The sequence below is a fragment of the Ips typographus genome, linkage group LG6, assembly GCF_016097725.1.
Source record: "Ips typographus isolate SLU linkage group LG6, UJ_Ityp_2.0, whole genome shotgun sequence".
Taxonomy (NCBI): domain Eukaryota; kingdom Metazoa; phylum Arthropoda; class Insecta; order Coleoptera; family Curculionidae; genus Ips; species Ips typographus.
In genome coordinates, this window is record NC_138427.1 from 11,648,219 (window position 1) to 11,673,154 (window position 24,936).

Sequence of the window (24,936 nt, forward strand, 5' to 3'; positions counted from 1 at the left end):
ATTATTGACTACACTCTCAACAATGAACTTAAAGGTAAGTTGGATGCAGCCAGAGTATTGATTTTAATTTTAGAGCGTCGCGGTTTTTGAAAGGTCAGTCCTCTTAAACATCAGAGTTAAACAATAATCAGACGGTTACAATGGCAGTGCCCCGTTTTGCAACTGACCGTTTATTTAGGTAAGTAAGGGCAAAGCAATCCTTGAACTGATATTTATTATATCCCTGATACAAATCGGGAGTCTGGGGACTTTTTGCACACTCATATTTTGCTTTATAGGACAACATTCAAATGCATTTCTATTTATAAATGCAGGACCGCTTATGTTTGTTTATTTATAGAGAGATTATTCATGAATTTTTAACTTGATTTAATTAAAAGTACACAACTGGCACCCAATTAGACGTTGACCTATCTATGTTAGTTTCTATCGTATGTAAAACAATGATTGATATTCAGGGTGTATTTATTGTAATTACGTTGTTAGAAAATGAAACCAATAAGCTCATAATGTGGAATGATTAATTGGCGTAAATACTGCAATATTGAAGTCATAAAACTGAACTGGACTTAAGCGGTTAAGCGTGACTTAAGCGCTTGTTGCAGCCGCTAGAAAAATGGACAGACAGCTTCACGTCACTGTCAGATGCAGATGGTCAACAGTCATTAGCGTCACATGACATCAATCATACATCATACGTATGAATGTGGGAAAAAAGTTCAATAATTTTATTGTTTTTCTCTTTAAGTTAACAATTTTCCCAGTTATTATAAAAAACTTTCAAACCGGGTGACTGAAAATGCTACTAAAATTCCATCAATCTTCCTGAGTCGATTCGTTTCCGGTCCGGTCATGAAATTCGCCTTACTTCCATCGCTGCTGATTCTATTAGGGCACTTTAACATAAACACAGCAAGTTCGGAAGGATATTGCAATCTGTACCATGGGAAAATCTGCAAAAATTACGTGGCCCACACCAAGTATGTATGGTACAACAATTCCGGCGGGTACGAGAATGAACAAATTACTATGGGCTTGTGGGATGAAATGATATCAGTTTTTAATGAACCATGTAGAAGTGCGGCGGAAAAAATGTTGTGCACATACGCTTTTCCTGAATGTAACGTGTCCAGTCCATTGCCTTTGTGTTATGAGGATTGTATTGCAGTCAAACACCTATTTTGTTACAAGGAATGGGCTGTGATGGAAGATAAAAAAACTAATGGAATTTACTTGAAGTCAAGAGGACACTTTAGGCTTCCTGATTGTAATATACTGCCGAAATATCGAGAGGCAAGTTCAACACCAGCTGTTTGTTCTTATGCTGGGTTAACTGACTTGGTTGAGTCTGAAATCACTTATGATTGCATCAAAGGGAATGGCCGGTACTACCAGGGAAAAGTTAATATCACTCAAGAGGGCATACCTTGTCAGAGATGGGACTCACAGACTCCTCAAGAGCACAACTCCCCTCCTGATGTGTTTATGGAACTGAAAGATGCAGAGAACTTTTGTAGGAATGCAGGTGGGGAAGAAAAAAAACCTTGGTGTTTTACCACCAATCCTGCAGTTAGATGGCAGCATTGCAATATTCCAAGATGTTTGAACTACACTGAAGATGAGGTTGACCCTCCAGGAATCAAAATGGAGGAGTACTTATCCCCTACTTTTATTATCATTATTGCTTGTGTAGGGTTGTTTTTAATAGTTATTTGCTTGCTATTAATATTATTGTGTCACCGCTTGTATAAAAGAAGGTTGTTAGGATATAATGCTCCAGCCAGTGCAGATGTCAATATAGACTTGGATAAGTTACCAAGTAACATGCAATATCATAGACATGGAGTTCCACTTAATCCTAAATTGGAAAAACTGGAGTATCCACGAAATGATATTATCTATCTTAAAGATCTGGGTCAAGGTGCTTTTGGTAGTGTATTTCAAGCAAAAGCTCCAGGACTGGTAGTAGGAGAAGAATTCACTGTGGTTGCAGTAAAAATGCTGAAAGATGATGCCACTGATGACATGCAAGAAGACTTTGAGAAGGAAGCTTGCTTGTTGTCTGAATTTGACCACCCTAATATAGTAAAATTGTTGGGTGTTTGTGCAGTAGGTCGCCCTATGTGCCTTCTTTTTGAATACATGGGCAAAGGTGATTTAAATGAATTTTTGCGCCAATGTTCTCCCACTAATTACGTAGTCAGAAGTGCAATTAGTGGAGAATTTACTAACAAAGATATTTACAGAGACTTTCAATTAACTCATCGCGATCAAATTAGTATAGCAATTCAGATTGCCTCTGGAATGGTATATTTATCGGATCGCAAGTTTGTACATCGAGATTTAGCAACCAGAAACTGTCTAATAAACGACGAAATGGTTGTGAAAATCGCGGACTTTGGATTGTCACAAAAAATTTATCTGCAAGACTACTACAAAGGAACCGATCGCGATGCGATCCCTGTAAGATGGATGCCCTTGGAAAGCATCCTCTACAATAAATACACCTCAGAGACTGACGTGTGGGCTTTTGGAGTGTGCTTATGGGAAATTTTCTCATTTGCCCTCCAGCCTTACTATGGCCGGACTCACGAGGAAGTAATTAAGTTTCTTAAGGAGGGTAACATAATGCCACCACCAGAAAATACTCCTCCAGAAGCTTATGAAGTTATGAGAATGTGTTGGGCACAAAGACCGTCGGATCGACCCTGCTTTAGACTGTTATATGATAAACTCCTGGAAATCCATGACAACATTTCCTAATAGTGACCTACACCAGATTTAGTAATTAAGACAATTTGGTAGATTATAAGATTATTGTTAGGTTTAGTAGTTTGTGACATTCCTTTGTAAGCTTTGGTCTGAATTGTTTATTTTTGTGGAATGAATGTACTTTAGCGCTATTTCTATTAAAATTGAGCTCAGGTATAAATATTTGTAGCTCAGATCTGAATTAATCGTGATTTTTGATTAAGTACCAGTGTGCCAAGTTGAGGAGAGAAAAATTGAAATCTTTATTATTTATGCAAGAGTATATAAGTAGTATAAAAGTTCATGTGGCACAACCCCCTATTTTTGTATAACCCTCCCAGTTAGTGAATCCATAAGCGTTTTTATGTTCCTTTATGTATAAGAAGCAGTCTATTAAATATACCAAAAAATAATTTAATGTATCTCAGTAGCTTGATTAATGTAAGTAAGATGTGTACCTATCCATCACGTTTTATATGTTTATATACATGTTCGAATATACACTGATAATTTAATACAATCTAATGATGGTTTTTATTGCTTCAGACTTTATTACTTAGGCCTTTATATAATGACATACAGAGGAGTAACAGGATTTTTGTAAAAGGTCACTTCAATTTTAAAACTATTGAAATTACAATCTTTTCTAGATCAATATTCAAACAAAAGAAAATCTACAACTGTAACTTCTACTCTACCAAATTATCACTTAAAGTGGGATTTATAGGGGATGGGGCCATGGCCAAAGCCATTTGTAAAAGTATATTTAGCAAAGGTAGGTAAATGCAAATATTGAAAATTCCAAAATGTCATTTTATTTAACTACTTCTCCCTAACTTAATAATAATCTCAGGTTTAATAGAATACTCTCAAGTATACGTAGCAAGTCCTTATCCCAAAAACCTGGACGCATGGAAATCATTAGGAGCAAACGTATCCACGGACAATTCCGTGGTGGCAAAAGAAGCGGAAATTGTCTTTTTGGCGGTTAAGCCACACATATTAAAAGGAGCTCTAGATACAATGGCAACCAGCCCTTTGGCACCCCAAATCACCAATAAACTATTTGTGTCTATATTAGCCGGGATTACCACTACAGACTTGGAGAAAGTAGGTTGAGATATATAATATGTCACACTCCTGTTTATTATCATTTTTACACCAATATTTATTGTTTCTGGTAGATGTTGGCCAAATTTGGTGGTAGTAGAGTGGTGAGGGTGATGCCTAACACGCCCATGCTAGTTGGAAAAGGATGCACAGTGTATTGTCCAGGCTCCACCGTCACTGAGGCAGATTTGAAGCTAGTGCACAGCATCCTTGAAGTGACCGGGATGTGTGAATGTTTGCCTGAACATATGATCAACGCTGTAGGGGCTGTGTCCTCCAGTGGTCCTGCTTTTGTTAGTATAGAAGACACAGCAATTACTAGTGGTTAAAAAAAACATTTTTCTAGGTGTATCTCTTTATCGAGGCTCTATCAGACGGAGGAGTGCGCATGGGTCTGCACAGAGACATGGCAACTCGATTTGCAGCTCAAACTGTAATGGGCGCAGCCCAAATGGTCTTGGACACCAACAAGCATATGGGTACTTTAAAAGATGACGTATGCTCTGCCGGAGGACAGACTATAGCCGGTATACATGCGTTAGAGCGAGGAGGAGTGAGGTAAATTAAACTGAAAGAAAATATAGTGTACTTGCAGGTTGGATTTATATTTTTTATAGAGGGGATGTTATGGATGCGGTCGAGGCAGCGGCTTTAAGAGCCGCTGAATTGGGACAACAAAGTAAAAAATAAATTAAAAAAAAATCTCACATGCTATAAAAGTATCACTAATGTACCAACAGACAATAACAAGCAGAATATACTATAATACAGAATTTGTCTCGGGATTTTCAATATTAATGTACTTGTTTGGTTGCACAAGATTATCATAATTGTCATATAAAATATTATTTTGAATTTCCTAACCTTTAAACAATCGAAGAAGGTCCACCGTTTCGCGTAGGTTGATACTCAACACACCTCGAAGGATCGGTGGGATAATACTCCTGACATTTGGTCATCAATCTCTTCAAACCTTGAATGTACTTTCTTTGAGTTTCATCGTTCATCACGTGGGCCACGTTTTTCGAAAAGATTTTTTCGCGTCCGGTTCTGGCGTGGATGCCCACCATGGTCACCCCGATGGGCCAGGGCGCGTTTCCTATCGCCATTTGCAGGTAGGCGTCACTAGCCTATAACATTCCGCTAATTGATCTACATTATGCTAATAAAGTTAGATGTAAAACCTTTAAGTAATTCCGGTTCAAAAGATGCACAACAATTTCTGTAAGACTATCCGAAATGTCTTCCGGTAAGGTGAACGATTTTAGTTTTCTCAAAAGTGGTTTGAGGTAGACTTGAGTTTGTCCGTACGTCGCTCCTTGCAGTTTGCCCTTAGTGGATAGTTTCTCTTCTCGAGTTCGGTTTTGGAGCTGTTCATCCCATTTGGATAACAAAAGCTGTAAAAATTTTGATATTAAATGCAAATATAAAAAGCAAACATTAATCACTAAAGGCGGACAACGTGGCGACGCCAATCAGTAAAATGTTGTTTAATAAACGTCATTTTCGTAGACTCGCTGTTAACTGGAAATCAATTAAAATTACTTACATTAATCTGAAAGATTTCGGTAGCAATCCTTTTCCTATAATACTCATAAACTTTGTCGACAATACGAGATAAGATTAGTAAAACTCTAAGCCATAAAACTATTTGGGAAAAAAGTGATAGTATCAAAATGAATATAAGTAATGGGATGACTTTAGGGATAGCAGGGATATTGTGGTTCCTGTTCCTAATCCAGGTCATATATTTTTGCAGGTCATTTAGAGGCTATAGAAGAAAAATAGACGAAGGTAAAATTGTGGAATACCTCAAATTTCCTGATTGTTTACAGAGAATTTTTAGGATATTTCTATGCGGAAAAAATTTATTTTGGTAAGAACGGCGCTTATGTGACTCTAACTGCAATTCATCCCAGCAATGTTGATTTAAGTAAGTGTTTTTTTTTTTTATTGGAATAATCTATAATTGTACGGTTTTTTTAAGGTGGAGGAATACCCAGAATAATAATCCGGCCCTGACGTGTAAGACGGAAAAGTACCAAGAACCAATGAATCACTATTTTTCTAAACAAACTTGCTTTACATTATATTTGTTGATTTACTCCGCTTTTGAGCCGATAATAAAGATTATAATGTACTATAACCACTAGTAATTATTTGATAAATATTCTCTTTGCAGGCTGGAGTTATCCTAACCTTAGGGTTTTCAATTTCGAATCTACCTGTATTCATTCAGAAAGATTTTGGTAGCATTTTTTTTCCTATAAAACTCATAAATTTTATCGACAATACAGGGAGATAAGATTAGCAAAACCCTTAGCCATAAAACTATTTCATATGGCAAAAAGGTGAAAGTATCAAAATGGATTCAGGTAATGCGGTCACTTTAGGGGCGGCAGGGGCATTTTGGTTCCTGTTCCTAATCCAGGTCATATATGTTTGCAGTGTAGTTAGAGGCTATAGAAGAAAAATAGACGAAGGTAAAATTGTCAAATTCCTCGAATTTCCTGGTGGTTCACAGTCAATTTTTAGGATATTTCTTTACGGAAAAACTTAGTTTCGGTCCGAATGGCGGTTATGTGAGTCTTAAGGCAATTCATCCCAGCAATGTCGATTTAAGTAAGTATTTTTTTTTTAAATTGCAATAATCTATAATTGTACGGTTTGTTTAAGGTGGAGAAATACCCAGAATAATAATCCAGCCCTGACGTGTATGACTGAAAAGTTCAAGTAGCAATGAATCACTATTTTTCTAAACAAACTGGCGTTCGAACACATTACATTTTGTTGATTTACTCCGCTTTTGAGCCGATAATAAAGATTATTATGTACTATAACCATCTTTTTCTATGTCCGTCGCGTAATCTTCCTGTAATCTCTTTCCAAGCCCCATAAAAAGATAACAAAAGTAATATAGAACCAATTCCATCGACAGTATTGAGTTTGCACCTAGTAATTATTTAATAAATATTCACCATGCAGGCTGGAGTAATCCTAACCATAGGGTTTTCAATTTCGAATCTACTTGTACTCATTCAGATTTTAGTTTATGTGTTCAAAGTGAAAAAATTCTACAGGCAACTAGATGAAGGTAAGTCAAGTTTAATTACACTGAAATTGTGAGGTAATATGAAGAATTTATTTTAGGGTACTTTTTTGTGGAAGACAGTACTCTTTGGACGCGTAGAAAACTTTACATGGTTCATCCAAACAACGTTGATTTATGTAAGACTTGACAATACTGCGTTAATGTAATATTACACTATGTTAATGTTTCAGCAAGTGGAACTCCGATAATCATAAATCCAGCTTGTATTCGCAGATGAAACAACCATCAGTGTGATTAAACCACAATTCCGTTATTGTCTAGCTAACGAAATTATTAATTCTGTAACAGAGTGTAATTGCTAAAGCTAAAATCATCACTCTTGTCCACTGTATATGATTATCCTTTAATCACTTTTTATGAATAAAATTACTGTAAATTATTTGTTTTACTGATTCAAATATTTCCAGCGCAAATCCCATACTACTCTATGAGTTTGTTAAGCTTCTAATGACCCTAAACCATTCAAATTTAATGGTGCTTTTGTCACACCTGAAGAAAAAATAATACAAAACACTTAATTAATGCTTTCATCCATTACTATTAATAATCTTATCAACACCCAAATAAGATAGCACTGAAGTGTCTTATAGCTTGATATACATACATATTCATTCAAATTTGCAAGTAAATTAACTAAGGCACCCATCATGTATCGTGATGACCACCAATCCGGAATCATTTACTGTGTAGTTTTCTCAATATGTAATCTAATAGTACTTATTCAGTTTTTAGTATACAGGGGTAGAATTAACAAATTCCATCGGCTACTAAATGCAGGTGAGTACTGCAATTGAACATTCACATTGTCATTTGAAATACGCTATTGTTTATAGGCTGCTATTTTGTGGAGGATAATATTCGTTGGAATCGTCGCAAACTCTATTCCGTACATCCAAACAATGTAGATTTTAGTAAGTACTTTATCCTACTATTTAAACTGCACAACTATAGCTGTATTTATTTTGTAGGAAGTGGAATTCCTAGAATTATCAATCCAGCTAGGATCTACAGATAAACACAAGAAGTCATACAATATGATGTCAGTTGGTTGAATAAAATATAATAATTGCATTAAGTATACCTGTTTACGTTTTATTTTGAAAATAGGGGATTTCAGTCTATTTGTTCTGTTATCTATAGTGTCATAAATAATCTATAAAGGGGAGTAGTTCCTAACAAAACTTGAATTAGTTCATCATAGTTTAGACAGAGTGAGTAAAGTGAAAATGGATCACGAAATGGATACTCGATTAAGCTCCGAAATGATAGCAGGGTTGTCTTTAATTGGTACATGGTTTGTCACCCAAATCATCTTTCTGATCTATGCAGTCTACTCCATGAACAAAATTAAGAAGGAGATTGTTAACAAAGGAAGATTGATTTCTTTAATGCCAAGCTTTATTGGCGTTCCAATTTCACTAGGAATACCTTCCCAAACCCAAACATTACCACCTGCATGTAAGTAAGGAAAATATGTTTCAAATTGTATACATTAATACTTAATGTTTTGCATACAGATGATGAACCAGAAACTTCAAAACCTCAACCACCAGCTTACACACCTTGAGTTGAACCACTTATTACATTATTAAGTTAAGTTGGACAAAATAAACTTTCCAACATTAATAAACATCAGATGTATCAATTATAATTATCACCAGACAAAAGAATTATCTTGGATTAAGTGTTTTTAAGCAGTTTAAACCCAGTTTACTTATCACCAACAAGATATTGCAAAACAACTTTTATCCTCTGCTTGTCAACAAATATCCAAAACAGTCATAGCATGACGTTATCACCTGTAAAATTATCAGTTCCTAGAATATCATTTCAATTTTTTATTTGATAAGATTGTTATGAGTTATCATCCAATTGAGGACAGTCTAGTCCATATTACTGAAACTACTTCCTAAAAACCAAAGCAAAATGGAAGTTTTTCTACTTGTAGGCCTTATTTTAATATGTACCTACATTTTGGGTCAAGTGTCTTTTGTAATTTATTCCAAGCGGTCATATGCAAAATTAAGAAATGCCATTATTTCTCAAGGTAAGTTTGATGACTTAATAAACAAAAACTTGCTTAATAAACTATTCACAGGGCGCTTGATTTCAATGATACCAGTATTAACTGTAACTACAGTTATGCAAGGATCATCTCAAAACCAATTCCAGCCAATGCCAGGCGCTCCCCCTGGATGTAAGTGTTTTATATCAATAATTCAAAATCTTAAAACTTAAGATTTAAAAAAATTACAGATTCTGTCAATACTGAGACCAAACAAATGCCTCCTGCCTACACTCCTTAATTACTTGAAATATCAGAATGTATAATAATATAATAAACATTTTACCTGTAAAAAACTAACTGTGGTTTTCATATCATGCTCTCTGTTTCCCCTCCCCATTTTCTTAGCCATTTCACATATCTCTTCATAACTAATACTAGGCTCTTTAGGATCACTTTTAGCTTTTGACTGATTATCATTAGAATCAGTTTTCAGCAATTCATTCAGGTACTCTTGGTCTACTTGATCCATGGCTTCTTGCAGGTCATTCCTAAATCCTCGGTTCACTTCCGGTTCTAGTAATTCACACTTCCGGAGCCGTTTACAGGCCTCCAATTCTGATTCTCCAAACAACATGATGGGTTCACCTCTGTCACGCAATTTGTTGATTACCTCTTGTCTCGGGAGAATATAGTGTTTAACGTCGGCTTCAGTTTTGCTGCCTTTTAAAAAACCTGGTTTACCAAAATTAGTGAATGAAATTGGGGCATAAATACCTTCAGTGACATCCTTAGAACTGTGAGCAGTTTCAGTTTGGGGATGTTGCTTTTTGTATTGTTCTAACGCTTTCTCCGTCAATTCCCCACGTCTAAAATACTTTCTTTTGGGGTTCTACAAGAAAAAAATATAAGTTGAAGCCACCAATAGGGCTAAAATACTGTCTGTTGTGAAAGTTTTACAATTTACTTCACCACTTACCACTAAGTTTTTCTCTTCTAACTCTTTTCGCTTCCGTTCCATTTCAGCCTTTAGTATTTCCATTTTATGTTTTTGCCAAACTACTTGTCCAGTATGTTTAATTAAAACCAATAAATAATTAAATACAAATTCAAACCCTTGAACTTGAAAAGTTTAAAGGTTAGGTTTTTATTTTCAATATTCAGGTTATCACGTGACGGTTTACTGTGCAGTCGTTAGTTGTGGCACGTGGCAAACTAATTTTCTGACAGTTAAACTTTTCAATGAGTTTTTGAGGTTAGATTGTTTTGTTGTGAGCTATATTGTTATTTGAAAATTCTCACTACTGTTCATTTAAATTTGTGTTTTTGTTGTTATTAGCCACAGAGCATTGGAATAATTACAGCACAATCATTATGTTGTCAGACAAAAGTTCAGAACTGTTGGCCCACAACTTGCATGGGACTTTTGTGTCCCAAAAAATCAACAAAATTCGTTGGAAACCTGAGAGAATGGAGGAATCTCACTTTTTTGTTACCGGCAGTGTAGACTGTGAGGAGAACAAACTTACCCTTTGGGATCTGTTTGAAAACCAAGAAGAAGATGACATCTACCCATTCACTATTTCTGAGTATCCTTACTGTGGTGATGTTACTGAAATAAAGGTACAATAATAGTATGTGGGTTTCAGAAATAAACTCTTTTTTTCAGTTTTTGAATCCTGATCATTTTGCCTGTAGTTCTTCATCAGGGTCTGCCCATTTGATGAGTGTGGTTGTGTCCCAGAGTGGGGAATACAGCCTTCAAAATTATATTTCATGGAAAGACCTCCATTATTTTAGGGATGGAGAACCAAGTCCTTGTACTGCTTTGACAAGTCATGGTAATGATTTGGTGACAGTGGGTGAAGATGGTAGAATTAATGTCTTAACTGCTCAATCTACTAATGTTGTAAGGTCAATAGGTAAGTGATGACTAGATCATATTATCAAAAATGCCATTTTTGTTAAGGCCATCAGTATACACCAATTTTTTCATCCCTCTTTAAACCCTTATTCTTACTATTATTGTAATAAACATGGAGAAACATACCTAATACCTTGGTGGGTGTTTTTTACTAAGTCTCAGTTAGTTAGGTTAAAAATAATTATTGTTCTTTTAAGAAAATGCTGACAGTTGTTCAATTCAATGTGTAACATTTTTAAAGCACAATGAAGTGCTTACAAGCAACTTGAGAGGCCAACTAAAAATTTGGGATTTGAAATCTGGAAGCAATAAACCAAGTGGTACTTTTATGCTTAGTGGTGATCAGGTTACAGCAACTTGTTTAACATTTCATCCTACACAAAGGCATATTATAATAGCAGGTAATTGCAAAAAAGTGCGCTGTAAGGACTCAATAATCTGTAAAACTTTTTAAAATGACTAAATGACTTTTTTAGCAAAGTTAAAATATTTTTCTTCCTATTTAAAAATCTGGAACAGGATTATTGGGTTTGTAGGGTACTAAAATAAAATGTCCTAAATTTACAGCAACACTTTACTGTAATGATCTATTTAGGAGACGAATTAGGAGCTTTGACAACATGGGATTTGCGTCACAACACGTTTCCTGTCAACGTGTTGAACGCGCATGAAGGAGCAATTTCCGAAATTCAATTCCATCCCGACAATCCGGAAAATTTGTTCAGTTGCTCGAGTTCCGGCGAACTTTGGCATTGGTTCACTAAAAGCAAATATCGCAATTTAAAGAAAAACGACATTGGCGAAACGAACGTATGGTTGGCTTCCGACAATATCAAAAGTAAAATGGACGTTTTGACATTAATGCCCACATTGGGCAAGCCTATTAACAGCCTGGATATCAATAGGAATAAAGTGATTTGCGGTTGTGATAACGAAGCTATTTATTTGATTAACGGCGTTAATGTGTAGTTGCTACAATACATTGATTAACAATAATAAATAATTTTTTTAAAGCTTAAAAGTTTAAGTTTATTACCGTCTTGGGGAAAACCAGCGACTTGAATATGCTACTCCTGTGAGAAACTTTAGGTCTATCAACGTGCGCAACTTTATCTTTTATGTCAGACCTGGATAAATCACCCCTTAAACTCAATAATCTAAGTAAGTGATCTTCTGAAATATCCGGATACTTTTCTAGTACCCTATGCAACTCAAAGGAAATCATATCATCATCACTTTTTACCACCTCTGATAACATTACAATAGCCTCAAACTCCTCATCCTCATCTTGGACATTGCCACTCCTAGACAAGTTATTGAACAAATTATTTAACCGTTCTACTTCTTTTACCATTTTTCCAGCAGCTTTGATGCAATCATCGAAAGTTTTAAATGACGTTCTGCGCGACAGCATTGCCGTTAAATAACGTCGAGCAACTGTAGTTTTGGCCTGATCCACAATAAAGTTATAGTTGGCTTCCGCAAGTCTGTTATAATCTTGGAAATAATCATCCAGAGTGGCGTAAATGGTTTCTAAAGAGTCTAAACTGGTCAGCCACTGTGAGTTAAACAACTTGTCAAAATGCTGATCCAAGTCTATGAACAACTCCTCCAACAAGTAATTTCCGGTTTCATTTCGTAATTGTAAGAAAGTGCCTCTAAGTCTGTTGAAGTTTTCTGCCGTGTGCGTCACGAATAAGTTACTAGAATACTGTTTCTCTAAATGATTACCCAATTCTACAAATTGCAAACAGTGATTCACAATAATTATCATGTATTGGGTAAAATAAGGGACTTGTTTTCGGTCTTCAAAATATCGATTTTTGAAATCGATAATAGCGTCTCTGAAGGAGTCTCTAAATTTGATAACTTGCTCCACACTTAAAATCAGCACTTTCAAAGCGATTTCGTCACTTATTGTTTTGGCAACATCCAGATTCTGATTAATCATTTGGAAAATTATGATTGGAGCTGCTGTCCTAGTGTAGGACTCTGCATCTGGAGATTTAGATGACCTCCACTCTTCTTTTTCCGATTTTAAAGCATTCTGCATCCACTCAATATAATTTGACTCAATGTCTTTTAGATAATTTGCAATTAGTCTTTCTAAGATAGGTGCAGGTAGTAGTGGACCCACATTTTTTGTGTGCTCTACTAAATCCGGATGTGCCAACATTTCTTCTGAATGGTAAGTACGAAAAACTAAAGACAACATAGTAACATACTCTGTGCCTTCCAAACCATTTTGAATTATTTCTTGAAGGTGAACTGATAATGATTTATGATACATTACTACATAGCGGTCAACGATTTTATATTCTGGAGGAAAACATGGTAGACACAGAGTTTTAACGACTCTTAGATCTTCCAAAATTAGTTGTCTTATGAGTTCCAAATATCTGATTAACCATCGTTTATTATCTTTTCTTTCTTCAACTTGGGTGCCTTCAATTCGCGTCTCTACCGACCTCTCTAAGATTCCAAACGCCATGTCCTTCCACTTCTTTGGTCTGCCCGGAGCCAGAAATCCAGTTTGTTTTTCCTGCTTCAAAGCTATTTCATCTGCCTTCTCCTCTCTTTTTATGATTCGCAGTACGGTAACCAACTCGGCGGGGTTTTTTCTTACAGTGTTCAAAGTCCTGGACAGTACAAACACCAGTTGTTTCTCCAACAGTTTGGACAGGCTTTCCACTTCAGAGAAATACGCCTTCAGTAATGATTTGTCGTGTGGCGACTGATTGGGCAGCTTATGTAGCTCAAACAGTAAATCATCTCTAGCATTTTCCAGGTCACGGAGACACTGATGCGTATGCAACAATTTGCCTTCATTGATCCATTGTTTAGTTCTCTCCACACTGTCAGGCACGGTAAAAATATGTTTTAAATTGTCTCGGGCCGTGACGTATTGCGAATGCCTCATATTTTCGTCACGAACGTCCCCCAACGCTTCGTGCATACGGCTAACCTCGGAGAACAAGTTAAACGTTTTTTTCACCTCCGCGTTGATTTCCTTCGATTGTTCCAGGCAGTTATGCAGTTGATTGATGCCCGTCCGGACACCATCTAGTTGCTGTTGCATTGCGGATTTTAACAGCGCCTCAACTGAGCATTTTTTACGGGCGAATCTTTGTTTGATTTGCTCAATTTTTTCTAGTTGTCCAGGCCTGTTGAACATGGTGACAATTTTCGTGGTAGCCGATGCTTTTGCGTTCGCCTCCCATTCTCTCATGTTGATTCCTCTGTTGCTACTCATCTTGTGTTTAATCTGCAACATACAGGGAAAATTTGGGATAAAATATACTGTCTTTATTGAGACAGTGTTTACTATTTTACATTTAGATTATTTGATGATGTAATTATGAAAGCACCTTGACTATAAGAACAGTATTTTACTTGAACAACACTTATTTCAAGTTTTAAGCAATTTAGGAGTGGCAACCTGTTACAGCTACATATCATCTCTAAACCTAAACTAGAGAATCTTTTAAATGCCTATTGAGACAACCCCATGAACTATTTAGGAAACAACTGTACTGTTATGGGCTTTATTGGTGGTTCTGGTTAAGTCCCCATAAATTATTTCAGTAAAATCCACTCTTACCGCATTAATAATGCGTATCGATTTACTTACTTAAACAACTTTTACCTGTAGCCTGTTTGATTAGAACTTCATTTATTTCACTCACATCACTTTTCCTATTTCTTTTTAGTTTGGGTTTATTTTTATTAACCTCACTTTGCTTAGCTGTTTTGTTTAGACTTTTTCTTCTTCCTTTATTTTGACAGAATTAAAGGAAGAAGAATTAAGGTTAAGAATTAACAAGTGACAACTTTTAAATTTGGTGAATAGTGACTATCATTTTAATTTTAAACAGTTTTAAATTTAAAATAATACCGACTTTTTAAACAAAATTAATAGTGTAATATTAACTGATATGGCCCAAAAAAACATTTTTGAGTCGACCCATAAGGGTGACTTTGAAGTGGTTTCAAAAAAACTAGAAGAAGACCCCTCTCTACTAACGGCCAAAGACTCGGTAAGCTCTTTTCGCTCATTTCCAATTTACTCACCATATATTTAAACGCTTTAATGTGATCCCAGAATCAAAGACTACTTATCCACTGGGCGGCAGTTGGCGGCAGCACCAAACTAGTTACACATTTGATTGAACTTGGTTCTCCTATTGATCCTCTGGATGACACTGAAACAACCCCCTTGATTTTGGCCAGCTCAGCTGGACACACTCAAATAGTTAACATGCTTATTGATCGAGGTGCAATGGTTGACCAACAGTCATCAAATGGTCATTCAGCTTTACAGTATGCTGCATCAAAAGGATGGATACCAGTAAAGTTTATGTTAGCCAATGTTTCTTTAATTAGCTGTGCACTTATTTACAGATATGCATTAAGTTATTAGACAGTGGAGCCAACATTAATATCACAGATAAACGCGGTAGCACACCACTGCATAGGGCAGCCTCCAAAGGTAACTTGGAGGTAGTGAAACTATTCTTGGAACATTTGAATGACTTGAAAATAAATCATCGCGATATTTACGGAAATTCTGCACTACACTTGACGTGCGAGGAGGATCGGCAAGATGAGGCAGTTCTACTGGTTAAAAATGGGGCTGATTTAACACTTCAAAATAAAGATAGACAAACACCTTTGGATTTGTCTTCACCAACATTAATTAGGCTGTTAAGATCTGCAGTGGAAGCTTCTACAAATTAAACTTCTAGATTGAATAAAAAGTCAATGAATTTGTCTTCTGTGATATAAAAAAACAAAGGCAGGTATAAAATTCAATTTTATATTACATATTAACTTGTCTCACAGTTTGCGCTTTCTCCATTGCAGTGACTTTTATTATGTTTCTTTAAACTTGTTAAATTGTAGTAAGTTTTACTACACACCAAACATTTGTATGGTTTTTCCCCAGTGTGAGTTCGCAAATGAACCTATCAAAAATTAATAAAAATACAAAGTAGATATTTTACTTAAATTACTTCTCTTAGTACCTTTAAATTTCCATTTGAAGTGAACCTTTTCTGGCAAAAATTACAATTAAACGGTTTTTCGCCGCTGTGCAGTCTCATGTGGGTTTTCAGGTGTCCAGACTGAGTAAAACATTTTTGGCATAAACTGCACTGATACGGTTTTTCACCCGAGTGTACCACACTGTGATTGTTAAAAGCGCTCTTTTGTTTAAATTTTTTTCCGCACTGTTTGCACTCATATGGTGAATAACCTGTGTGCGTTCTCATATGTGAATCCAACTGTCCTTTTGTATTGAAATCTACCCAATAGTGTAATTAGTAAGACTTTGAAAGCTTCCAGGTAATTAAACAACAAACCTTTGCCGCAATGAGTGCATAAAAAGTTTTTTCCTTTGCTGTCACTATGTAGCACTAAATGGTTTTGCAGAGCACCCCTGCTGGCAAATATTCGATTGCATTTATCACATTTCAGTTGCAAGTACAGTTTGGTTGCTTCAGTTTGGTCCACTTCACCATTAACAAGTTTATGACGGTGTACGTGAATGAAATAATTTGCATATCTTTTAAAACCTTTACCACAATAAGTGCAAATGTAGGGATTGTTACCAGTATGAATGTTTTTGTGCTCTTTCAGCACATGAGCTCTGGAAAATGCTAAAAAAAATCATAAAACCTAGTTTTGGTTCTGGACTGTATTTATACCTTTTCCACAATATTCACAAGTGAATTTTTTAATTCCTTTATGGATTAACAAGTGTCTTGTTAAGTTTTGTTGGAATCTGAAGCCCTTACTACATTCAGGGCATTTGAACAACTCTTTAGTGTGACATGTCATGTGAGTGTTTAGTAAATGTTTCTTTTTGAACATTTTACCACATTTTGAACATGAATAACCTACAGATTTTTTACAATTTTCTGAAGGTTTTGGTGATAAATCCTAAAAATTTTTAGACTGCAAATAGTAAAGAAACCATCATATCCATATACATACCCTGGTTGGTACTACATCACAGCTATTTCCTAAACATTTTTTCTCTTTAATATGACTATCAAAATTGTTCATTGAATCAAATTTGCTTTTGCACACCTCACATTTGAAATGTGGCACATTTTCTTGCTCCAATTCATGTTTACTATAACTCGAATTTTTTTCTGCAGTTTTCTCAAAAAGACTTTTTAGCTTAATGAAGTTGTCCAGGCAGTCTTTAATAAACATTGTGAATGATTTAAATACTCTAGTACAGTTTGGGCATATTTTTTGAGGCAGATCACAGATGTTCTAAAATTAGTTAAATGTGATAAACTTAAGTTAGAAACTTTGTTTTGCTTAAAACTACATAATTTACCAATAAAGTAAAAACAAAAACTAAATTTTACCTGAACGTCCTGAACTCCTGCAACTTTCCAAAATATTTCTACACTTGGAGTCTCTGAAATCAGCTCTAACTCTGTTGATTCTAGCAAACAAAACCGGCAAATTTTGGGAAACTTGCTAATTGATAGAGTACCAGTCATAATTAGAAACAAAAAATGATTTCAAAATAAAAGGGAAGTAAACTTAAACTTAAGTAAACAAAACAAGTTTGGGCCGCATGTGCAATGAACCTATAAATAGATAACTTTGGGTTTCGGCATGTCTCTCTCCGTCTGTTGCACTTGAGCTGAACGAAACAGACACCCACTGTTTGTCTGATGACAAAAAAATAGAAAATGACAGACTATCTGTCAAATAATGTTTTGATCGATATTTTACGATTGTGATATTTGAGGTTAAGTTTTATAAATTTTTAAAATATTTTTGAGGATTTATAGAAAATTTCACAATTTTACCTTAAATAAATTAGTTTAATCCGCTTAAGCTGTTATACAAGAGACCAGTAAACAATTTTCTAATGTCGGAATGCTATTTCGATGATCTGTCCACGGAATTGCTAATTTACGTTTTCAGTTTTTTGGATATTCATGACTTAAGTCGGCTCAGATCAACTTGCAGACGTTTTAGGGATATTATAAACACTTGGGACAACGTATTAATTAAAACTGTTACTGTAGTTACTAATCAGAAAAATGAGAAATTCAAATCTAGGTGAGTGTGACATTTTGATTCTATCCCACCATAAGTTGGTCAAAAAAATCAATTTTTTAGATGTTTCAATATAATTCCAACTAAATTAGAAAAGCTACGTTTGCAAAACAACTGGAAATATGGTATATACGAAGAGAAGTCGTTTTTCTACAGCAGAAAAAAATTCATGCCCTGGTTGAAATTGGAAAAAGACAGGCTTTGGTTTAGTAGAGGGCCAAAAATTTACAATTATAAAAGAGATAAGGATTTTATTATTGAATCCAAACCTACTTTTGTTTTGACACCCCAGTATAGGCAAAGTTGTGTTGGGGTAGGTTTTTCATCTGCTGATGTTACCAAGTTTGCAGTTAAAAATCATCTGTTAGTTGCTGGTTTAAGGTGAGTATTTGTAATAGTAAAGTTAAAAATCCAATCACCTGCTTCTATCATAGTGATGGTGGTGTTTATGTACAAAATATAGTGAATCGAAATGAGTGTTTTATTGACAAAACTGAACACACATTTACTTGTTCAGTGGACATAACTCCTGATAATGTTCTGGTTGCTTGTGGAATGAGAAATGATTGTTTCAAAATATTTTCAGTACAAAGAGACCCCTTAGGTAGGAAAGTGATTTAATTCAACTAAACAACCAATTAAAACCCTGATATTTGCAGAACTAACTTTAATTTACACTCAAGAGTTAGGTAATCGAGCTTGGTGCGTCTCATTTAGTGATGATAAACCCTTGTTTGCATGCGGAACTTCCGCAGGCGACACCCGTAGGTCACTGGGCAAATCTATCTGGATTTATGACACAGAAAGGTAATTCACATTGGGTATTATCTTTAAATATGTGACAAAAGTTTTTTTGCTGTGGAACTAAATCAAAAATATGTATTTATCAGGTTTACTCAAACAATGAGTCTAAAACTGGGACATTTTATTTCTGCTACATTTGACATGAAATGGGATGGACCACACGGTCTTTGGTCCTGTGGCAATGACAGCCTTGTAAGAAGGTAATTGTTATACAAAAAGTGTATTTGTAATGTAAGTTTAACAGCAAAATGTCAATAATCAGTTAGGAAAGCAGTTGTGTATAAATCTCAGCATATTGGATATGATTATTCAAAAAAATAGACCAATTACAAACTACCAACAGTGCTAAAATTCTTTTAGGTGGGATTTACGTACTGGCAACTGCGAACAGAAATTTCACGACGCATTTAACGCCGGTTTGTACTGTTTGGATTACGATTACTGTAATAGCATAATGGTTGGAACGTACTTGCATGGAAGGGCAGCCCTTTGGGATGTTCGAACTGAACGATGCATTCAGGCAAGCGTTATATTAATATCGCGGTTTGTTTTTGGTGTAGGTCAAGTTGGTTTTTTTTGTAGCTGTATTTTATACGGACTTGCAAAGGTTCCAGTTTAAACTCGCCCATTTACAGTCTGTCTTTTGATGCGGAATATTTATTCGCCGCCGTCGATCAGAATTTAAGTGTTATGGATTTTAGTGGATATTATGACAATGAGCAAAAACAAGACTACGTTAAAAAGTATGTATATTCAAACTGTGTTTCACTGTTTATGTTGATGCTTCTTAGTTGTTTTTTATTTTTTTTTTTAGTATTTTATAAAAGTTACCAAAGCCACTTTTTATTCAGACGTCCGCCAGGTAGTACCCTAATTATTGTATTTATATTTTTAGGTTATGCTGGGGTGACTAATAAAAATAATGAAGTATGAAGTTAACCATAAGAAACAACTTTAATATACAAAAGATATTTTTGTCAATAAATTATATTGATAAGTTTATAGTATAGAGTATATGTATTAGATGTGTGCGCTGCTCATCGCAACTTGTGTACCTTCACCTTATTTTTATTTATTTAAAAACCTACTTGTAATTTATACAAAAACAAATAACAATAAAAATCGCCCAGTAAAAGTGCAAACAAAAATGTGTTTTAAAATTAGGCACCATTGACATAAATCAAGGAAATTTCTTCTGCCAATAAAAAACGGTGCGATGTTGCCAAGGTGCGTTTGAATACATTTACACTGGAAATCAAGGCCTTCTTTCAGATAAAAAAGACCTTCCAGCATAGTAAAATGAGATACATATCACTATGGAATGATATTTCAATATCTAATAGTAATATTAATAATAAATATGCTTTATATGTATGTAATAAGTATATAAGCCACTTTTTAGCAAAAAACTTCTTAAATTAGTAACAAAATGGGATTTCACCTTCCCGGGTGATAGTGCAGTAAACATCCAACGGCACCGAAATAACCTTCGTGCTCGAGGAACAACGCTCTCATCGAACGATTTGACCAATATTCCATGGCGCAGGCCAGTAGTTTCATTGCTACAGGATTTACGCGCAGGAAATTACCCACAAACACCACCTAAACAACCAAGAGTTTATTGATTTATCTGAATTAACTTTGATGATTTACCCTTTCAACTTTTTGTTGTATGGCGCACATTCGGGCAATCGAGCCAATGTTGTTGGTTATCGTTACCAGTGTGGCCCTGGCTAAGTCCTGTCTGCTCACTTTACTTCGTCTGTCGCGAGAGTTCATTTGGCCAAAGCTATCAGATAAACAATATTGTTGTAAATACCTTCAAAGTGAAACATATAACACAATTAATTTGTGTCTTATAACATAAACTTATCTCTCAGTTGTCAAAAATTCAAAATTCCCTGTCCAATCTAGAAAACATTACCTGCTAGCAACTAAATCGCCAGGAAGTCCAAATTTAGCGTAATCACCCCCATAAATGTCTTTTACCAGTTTATCGACGTTCGTATGATCACCTTCAGCTGCTAAACTAATAGCTTCTTCAAACGTATTACAACCAGTTAAGAGACAACAAAGGCCTAGAAAAGTTCCTCCTCCCAAACTAGAACGTTACAATAAATTATTCCGATAGTTAGCTGAAATTCGATCTAACCTTGTTCCTGATACTCTCTTATAGTCGGTGGGACTTTTCACCGCCAAAATACTAACTCCACTTCCAATATTAACCAACAAAAATGGATACGGCTTAGAAAAATCATAATTCACTTTGGCACATTTAGCATCATCGCTGGGATCGGTCCAATAGTAACATTCCGTAGGATTTTTTTTGTCGATATACAAAAGTCCTTTTAAGAGCGACTCGAACTCGTCGCATTTCTCTAATTTCATGTTTACCGACTGAAAAAATATTTCCAATTTGATATTTTAATGTTACTTGAAAAATGAGGCAAACCTTTTTAAAATCTGCTTCAAACTTGTACGCACCACCTCCGGTGGCACACACGGTGGAAATAAGTTTCGCCATACCTTTTTGGTTGGCCAAAGACAGAAACTTTTTCATTTGTGACGTAGGAAATCTGATGAAGTGAATGGTTCCTGAAACGCCTCGCAACTCTACATTATCCATCTAAAAAAATTATTTGTTCTGGTATTTTTTGCTAGGCATTGTTGTTTTCATTTTGTTACTATTTCCAGTCAATTATAATAACGCTGCGGTTTAAAAATATTGGAACAAAAGTCCACTACATAATTAAATATTGTAAAACGCAAAGTTATGGAACATAAAAAGTAAATGTTAGTTACTACTGTTAATAATAAGTCATTTTGTATTTGATTTATTACTTCAGTCAGTGAAGTAAACCATTTGAAATTCAATAAAACCATCTCTCCAAGTACAAAAAAATATACACATTTCCATCTCAATCAGTTTCCAATACCAAAATCTCGGTATGTTTGGCACGAGTGTGCTTAAAGCAATTCACGTCTATCAAACACTTAAAAGAAAGCATACACGTGCTGTCAAGTGAATGACAAAATCACCGATATCGTTTTATGACTTTATTTCATTGCAGGAACAATTACGGTGTATGTCGAAAAATACATCCATTATATAACGGTTTTTAAATATTAAAAAATTCAAGGTTTATTAAACGTAAGCCACTCATTATGAGCAATTTCATTCATATGTATTCAGTTCCCCAATTAAAATGGTAATTCTCTCGAAAAGCGTAAGTTAAGTTTTCGGAAGCCTTAAAGGATTATTACCTGTAAATGGGTGTCCCTGTGGCCAGTTTTTCCGTATGAGGAATTTTTGGTTAGATACTTTCGGATACTTTTTAGTATTTCCGTTTCTTCTGATTTGCCCTGCGTCATATCGCGTGGCTCGAAATAGACCAATTTGCATAGAGTTCCTCCAATGTCCATACCAAACCATGGCATAGCTGGAATTGATTTTCGCAAATCAGTTAGAACAAGGTGATCAATATTAACATATTTAAAATTTTATCAAAGTATTTGAAAATAAACCATGAGAAACAAACTGATTCACTTCTTGTATACGTTAAATAAACCTGATCTTACATAATCAACTGGTAAATAATTATCTCTAAATTACTGAACACAAGACAAGGCGTGAAATTACACAAACTTTGAAAGACTCCTTCTTCCAACATCAACATTTTTCCATAACATCTTTAATTTACTTAAAACTGTATTTATTAAAAAAGGAAACTCACTGTTCAAGTCACAATAAACAATGTAGGGTCGTTTTTCCATTTTGAATTAAAAACACATCACAAAGTCACCCTAGAGCCCACACTTTTCAAATGAACAATCACGAAAAATTGCAAGATAAAGTATGTAATGTTATTATTACTTTCCACACTCAAAGATTATAAGTTCTCGTTATCTGGATAATTTACGTAGTCTAGTAACAGAATTTGACCAGCTGATATTTCATTTAAAAAAAAGTCCAATCAGTTCCACTTATTAAGTCTAACACTTATATACGTGTGCGAAACAATTGTTATTTTATTAATTTATTTAAGTGCTACAAATAATTGCATTAAACGCATTTTATAGTGTTGAAGAAAAGTCTGCCTATTTCCAAGTTGTATAATGTTTTTTTTTCCTATTGTTGCAATTTGTTTCACTGATTTAATGTGCTGTTACTACATTTTCACTTCACTTTGGCTAAAGACAGTTACAAAAAGAAGGAAACCGCTAAACTAAATTCACACGCTACCGACAACAAAACCACTACTTGAATACGTTACAAACCCAGCAAATAGAATAATTTTAATGTAAATTACGTAAAGCGGCCGGTCAAGTACTCTTTTTGTTATTGTTGACCTTTGCGTATATAGAATATGTAAGATGTGGTGTCGCGAACGTGGCAAATTAATGCACAAACCGCCGCTGGAAGTGAGTTTTACTTACATGGATTATCAATTCCATTTGGGCAGCCGTTTTGAAGCACCTCCATCGGTTCCACGGAACTGCTACTACTTGACGCCTCTTCCGACATTTTTTCGGCTAGGATGCGATGTAAACAGCCTTTACAACTGTGTGGAGCCATTGCCAGTTGGTAAAAACGTTAAATGCTCAGTGCCTGAAAGTCAAATATGCGAAAATTTGCCCTGGACACAAAATCCTGTAAATAAGTGGGAAAACTACAATTATTATACACTGATAGCAGTTTTTTTAAGTATTGATATTCAAAACTGTATGTTTCTATTCTAATGGTACATGGATTACATGGTGAAGTAAAATTGAATATTTCATCCAATTTCTTAATTGTGGAACACATTTCCTATATAAACCAATGATTTTAGCAGCTCAAAAGCCAATTGCAGGAGGAAAAAGACACTTGTTGTTCATAGTAATTAATAGATATTTAGAAAGTCAATGTCACATTTTTGGAAATGACCTACTTTGGTGATTCAAGGTCATTATCAAAGTCATTGTCATACAGACCCCTGAGTACCAATCTAATTTGGGTAGAACATTTATCAGAAAATACTTTATAAAAATGATTACCAGGTAACATGATAGAATTGAGGTTAGAGAAATCAATACTTTATTATTGAATTTTTTCATAAATCTGTTGATGACTGAAATCTACTCACTTTTCTTAAGATACAAACATTTTTACACAAATTACTTACTAGTCTAATCTAGCTGAAAAAAAATCACTCACATATTGCTGATCCAAGTGGTCTAATGATCTAAAATTAGTTTGACACAGTTTTGTGGTGTAAGCACTTTTACTTCACTTTTCAGACAATTTAAATATTCTACATTTGACTTGATGGGGACCAAAATCCGGTTCATACATACCTGACATTATTTCCTATGTTAATGAAGACACCTAAAGGATATTTCAGTACAAGTAAGGTGTAGGTAATTGAAGTTGCCACTGAAATTGGAACTAGATTTCCATTTGTTGTAACCAATTTATTTGCTGTTAGATGCAAATGTTTTAAACTAAAATGACCCCCAGAGTCTAAAGTGCATTCCCTTCCTAAAAAGCAAATAAATTTCTATTAAGCATTCCCTGGTTCCTGCCTTGAATAGTGTGATTTTTTTATGTGGATAAGATAACAAGGCCAGTTTATAGTAACTAATATATTACACATAGTACATTACAATTAAAATAAATAAAAACCATTTACTTTTTTTGTCTTTGGTGGAGGATTTGCCGATGTCATCCCGGACGGGCCAATTGGAATGAAGTAAAGGGCCGTGATGTTTCAAGTTTCAATTGCCATTCGCATTAACTTATTTCTCGGAGAAGGCCAGTGCTATGATTATCTTATACCTGTTTATTAATATCATTCTTATCTTGTGAACTTTGTGATTAATTGTTTTTCCTTTCACGACAGTTCAAAAGGAGAGGTTTATAAAACTTTACACAACAAATTTTTATAAAAATCAATTGACAATGACAAAACGTCAGTTTAGTCAGTTCTGTCTTTTACAATTGTCAACATATTAAGTTAAAATCACGAGTATGTTTTATAGCTTTTTCATAAGGAGACCACGTGAGCGAACTAAGAACCACGTTTACTTCTTTAGTGTTTTGGAATTAAATAAAAACTAAATACGGCAACATTGGTAAAGTTTTGGTTTTAAGTTTTAACCTAT

General features: G+C 34.9%; 8 protein-coding genes and 4 long non-coding RNA genes across 22 annotated transcripts; 8 read left to right on the forward strand and 4 right to left on the reverse strand.

Annotated features, from left to right (window-relative positions):
* The first annotated feature begins 19 nt into the window (after positions 1-19).
* LOC145730516 (uncharacterized) lies at positions 20-6,007 on the forward strand. Of its 2 annotated transcripts, XM_081981751.1 has the most exons (8): positions 20-178; positions 3,402-3,526; positions 3,605-3,861; positions 3,936-4,154; positions 4,208-4,419; positions 5,621-5,655; positions 5,708-5,794; positions 5,849-6,007. In XM_081981751.1, exons 1-8 carry the CDS (start codon positions 141-143, stop codon positions 5,881-5,883), a joined length of 1,008 nt encoding a protein of 335 aa, XP_081837877.1. In that variant the 5' UTR covers positions 20-140; the 3' UTR covers positions 5,884-6,007. The 2 variants fall into 2 exon arrangements, with proteins under 2 accessions (XP_081837877.1, XP_081837878.1); XM_081981752.1 differs by lacking the exons at positions 5,621-5,655; positions 5,708-5,794; positions 5,849-6,007 and adding an exon at positions 4,479-4,634.
* Positions 649-3,271, forward strand: Nrk (Neurospecific receptor kinase). The gene has a single exon (XM_081981731.1). The coding sequence runs from the start codon at positions 853-855 to the stop codon at positions 2,761-2,763; it is 1,911 nt and encodes a 636-aa protein (XP_081837857.1). The 5' UTR covers positions 649-852; the 3' UTR covers positions 2,764-3,271.
* On the reverse strand, positions 3,546-10,242 carry Prp18 (pre-mRNA processing factor 18). 3 transcript variants are annotated; one of them, XM_081981749.1, is made up of 6 exons: positions 9,958-10,234; positions 9,756-9,870; positions 9,325-9,713; positions 5,046-5,258; positions 4,726-4,991; positions 3,546-4,429 (listed from the first exon to the last, which is right to left on the reverse strand). In XM_081981749.1, the coding sequence occupies exons 1-5, from the start codon at positions 10,018-10,020 to the stop codon at positions 4,728-4,730; spliced, it is 1,044 nt and encodes a 347-aa protein (XP_081837875.1). In that variant the 5' UTR covers positions 10,021-10,234; the 3' UTR covers positions 3,546-4,429; positions 4,726-4,727. The 3 variants fall into 3 exon arrangements, with proteins under 3 accessions (XP_081837875.1, XP_081837876.1, XP_081837874.1); XM_081981750.1 differs by having other exon boundaries at positions 9,325-9,701; positions 9,958-10,210; XM_081981748.1 differs by having other exon boundaries at positions 9,325-9,870; positions 9,958-10,242.
* Positions 6,067-6,701, forward strand: LOC145730527 (uncharacterized). The gene is made up of 3 exons (XR_014178634.1): positions 6,067-6,344; positions 6,397-6,483; positions 6,538-6,701. It is a non-coding gene; the product is annotated as an uncharacterized LOC145730527 (long non-coding RNA).
* On the forward strand, positions 6,765-7,350 carry LOC145730526 (uncharacterized). Its single transcript, XR_014178633.1, has 3 exons — positions 6,765-6,955; positions 7,012-7,089; positions 7,144-7,350. It is a non-coding gene; the product is annotated as an uncharacterized LOC145730526 (long non-coding RNA).
* Positions 7,589-8,605, forward strand: LOC145730522 (uncharacterized). Its single transcript, XR_014178631.1, has 4 exons — positions 7,589-7,750; positions 7,807-7,884; positions 7,942-8,431; positions 8,491-8,605. It is a non-coding gene; the product is annotated as an uncharacterized LOC145730522 (long non-coding RNA).
* LOC145730523 (uncharacterized) lies at positions 8,786-9,338 on the forward strand. The gene is made up of 3 exons (XR_014178632.1): positions 8,786-9,020; positions 9,072-9,170; positions 9,230-9,338. It is a non-coding gene; the product is annotated as an uncharacterized LOC145730523 (long non-coding RNA).
* A 1,220-nt stretch (positions 10,243-11,462) lies between the features above and the next one.
* Positions 11,463-14,992, reverse strand: Sec6 (Exocyst complex component Sec6). 4 transcript variants are annotated; one of them, XM_081981726.1, is made up of 3 exons: positions 14,974-14,992; positions 11,939-14,167; positions 11,463-11,874 (listed from the first exon to the last, which is right to left on the reverse strand). In XM_081981726.1, exons 1-3 carry the CDS (start codon positions 14,974-14,976, stop codon positions 11,761-11,763), a joined length of 2,346 nt encoding a protein of 781 aa, XP_081837852.1. In that variant the 5' UTR covers positions 14,977-14,992; the 3' UTR covers positions 11,463-11,760. The 4 variants fall into 4 exon arrangements, with proteins under 4 accessions (XP_081837852.1, XP_081837853.1, XP_081837854.1 ...); XM_081981727.1 differs by lacking the exon at positions 14,974-14,992 and adding an exon at positions 14,534-14,677; XM_081981728.1 differs by lacking the exon at positions 14,974-14,992 and adding an exon at positions 14,549-14,651.
* LOC145730519 (uncharacterized) lies at positions 14,713-15,910 on the forward strand. Its single transcript, XM_081981754.1, has 3 exons — positions 14,713-14,939; positions 15,005-15,250; positions 15,304-15,910. The coding sequence occupies exons 1-3, from the start codon at positions 14,838-14,840 to the stop codon at positions 15,637-15,639; spliced, it is 684 nt and encodes a 227-aa protein (XP_081837880.1). The 5' UTR covers positions 14,713-14,837; the 3' UTR covers positions 15,640-15,910.
* LOC145730510 (uncharacterized) lies at positions 15,705-17,868 on the reverse strand. Of its 2 annotated transcripts, XM_081981736.1 has the most exons (7): positions 17,736-17,868; positions 17,283-17,397; positions 16,897-17,184; positions 16,608-16,842; positions 16,263-16,559; positions 15,927-16,204; positions 15,705-15,866 (listed from the first exon to the last, which is right to left on the reverse strand). In XM_081981736.1, the coding sequence occupies exons 3-7, from the start codon at positions 17,119-17,121 to the stop codon at positions 15,729-15,731; spliced, it is 1,173 nt and encodes a 390-aa protein (XP_081837862.1). In that variant the 5' UTR covers positions 17,122-17,184; positions 17,283-17,397; positions 17,736-17,868; the 3' UTR covers positions 15,705-15,728. The 2 variants fall into 2 exon arrangements, with proteins under 2 accessions (XP_081837862.1, XP_081837861.1); XM_081981735.1 differs by lacking the exon at positions 17,736-17,868 and having other exon boundaries at positions 17,283-17,454.
* LOC145730511 (F-box/WD repeat-containing protein 4) lies at positions 17,669-19,940 on the forward strand. Of its 2 annotated transcripts, none has more exons than XM_081981738.1 (8): positions 17,669-17,991; positions 18,052-18,369; positions 18,423-18,592; positions 18,648-18,795; positions 18,879-18,992; positions 19,153-19,312; positions 19,375-19,535; positions 19,607-19,940. In XM_081981738.1, the coding sequence occupies exons 1-8, from the start codon at positions 17,798-17,800 to the stop codon at positions 19,614-19,616; spliced, it is 1,275 nt and encodes a 424-aa protein (XP_081837864.1). In that variant the 5' UTR covers positions 17,669-17,797; the 3' UTR covers positions 19,617-19,940. The 2 variants fall into 2 exon arrangements, with proteins under 2 accessions (XP_081837864.1, XP_081837863.1); XM_081981737.1 differs by having other exon boundaries at positions 17,670-17,991; positions 19,688-19,940.
* On the reverse strand, positions 19,723-24,727 carry fbl (pantothenate kinase 3 fbl). 3 transcript variants are annotated; one of them, XM_081981742.1, is made up of 9 exons: positions 24,465-24,727; positions 24,130-24,313; positions 23,230-23,401; positions 22,057-22,232; positions 21,245-21,418; positions 20,945-21,189; positions 20,717-20,893; positions 20,446-20,581; positions 19,723-20,394 (listed from the first exon to the last, which is right to left on the reverse strand). In XM_081981742.1, the coding sequence occupies exons 3-9, from the start codon at positions 23,366-23,368 to the stop codon at positions 20,230-20,232; spliced, it is 1,212 nt and encodes a 403-aa protein (XP_081837868.1). In that variant the 5' UTR covers positions 23,369-23,401; positions 24,130-24,313; positions 24,465-24,727; the 3' UTR covers positions 19,723-20,229. The 3 variants fall into 3 exon arrangements, with proteins under 3 accessions (XP_081837868.1, XP_081837870.1, XP_081837871.1); XM_081981744.1 differs by lacking the exons at positions 24,130-24,313; positions 24,465-24,727 and adding an exon at positions 23,958-23,980; XM_081981745.1 differs by lacking the exons at positions 23,230-23,401; positions 24,130-24,313; positions 24,465-24,727 and adding an exon at positions 22,527-23,102.
* Between the last annotated feature and the right edge of the window lie 209 nt (positions 24,728-24,936).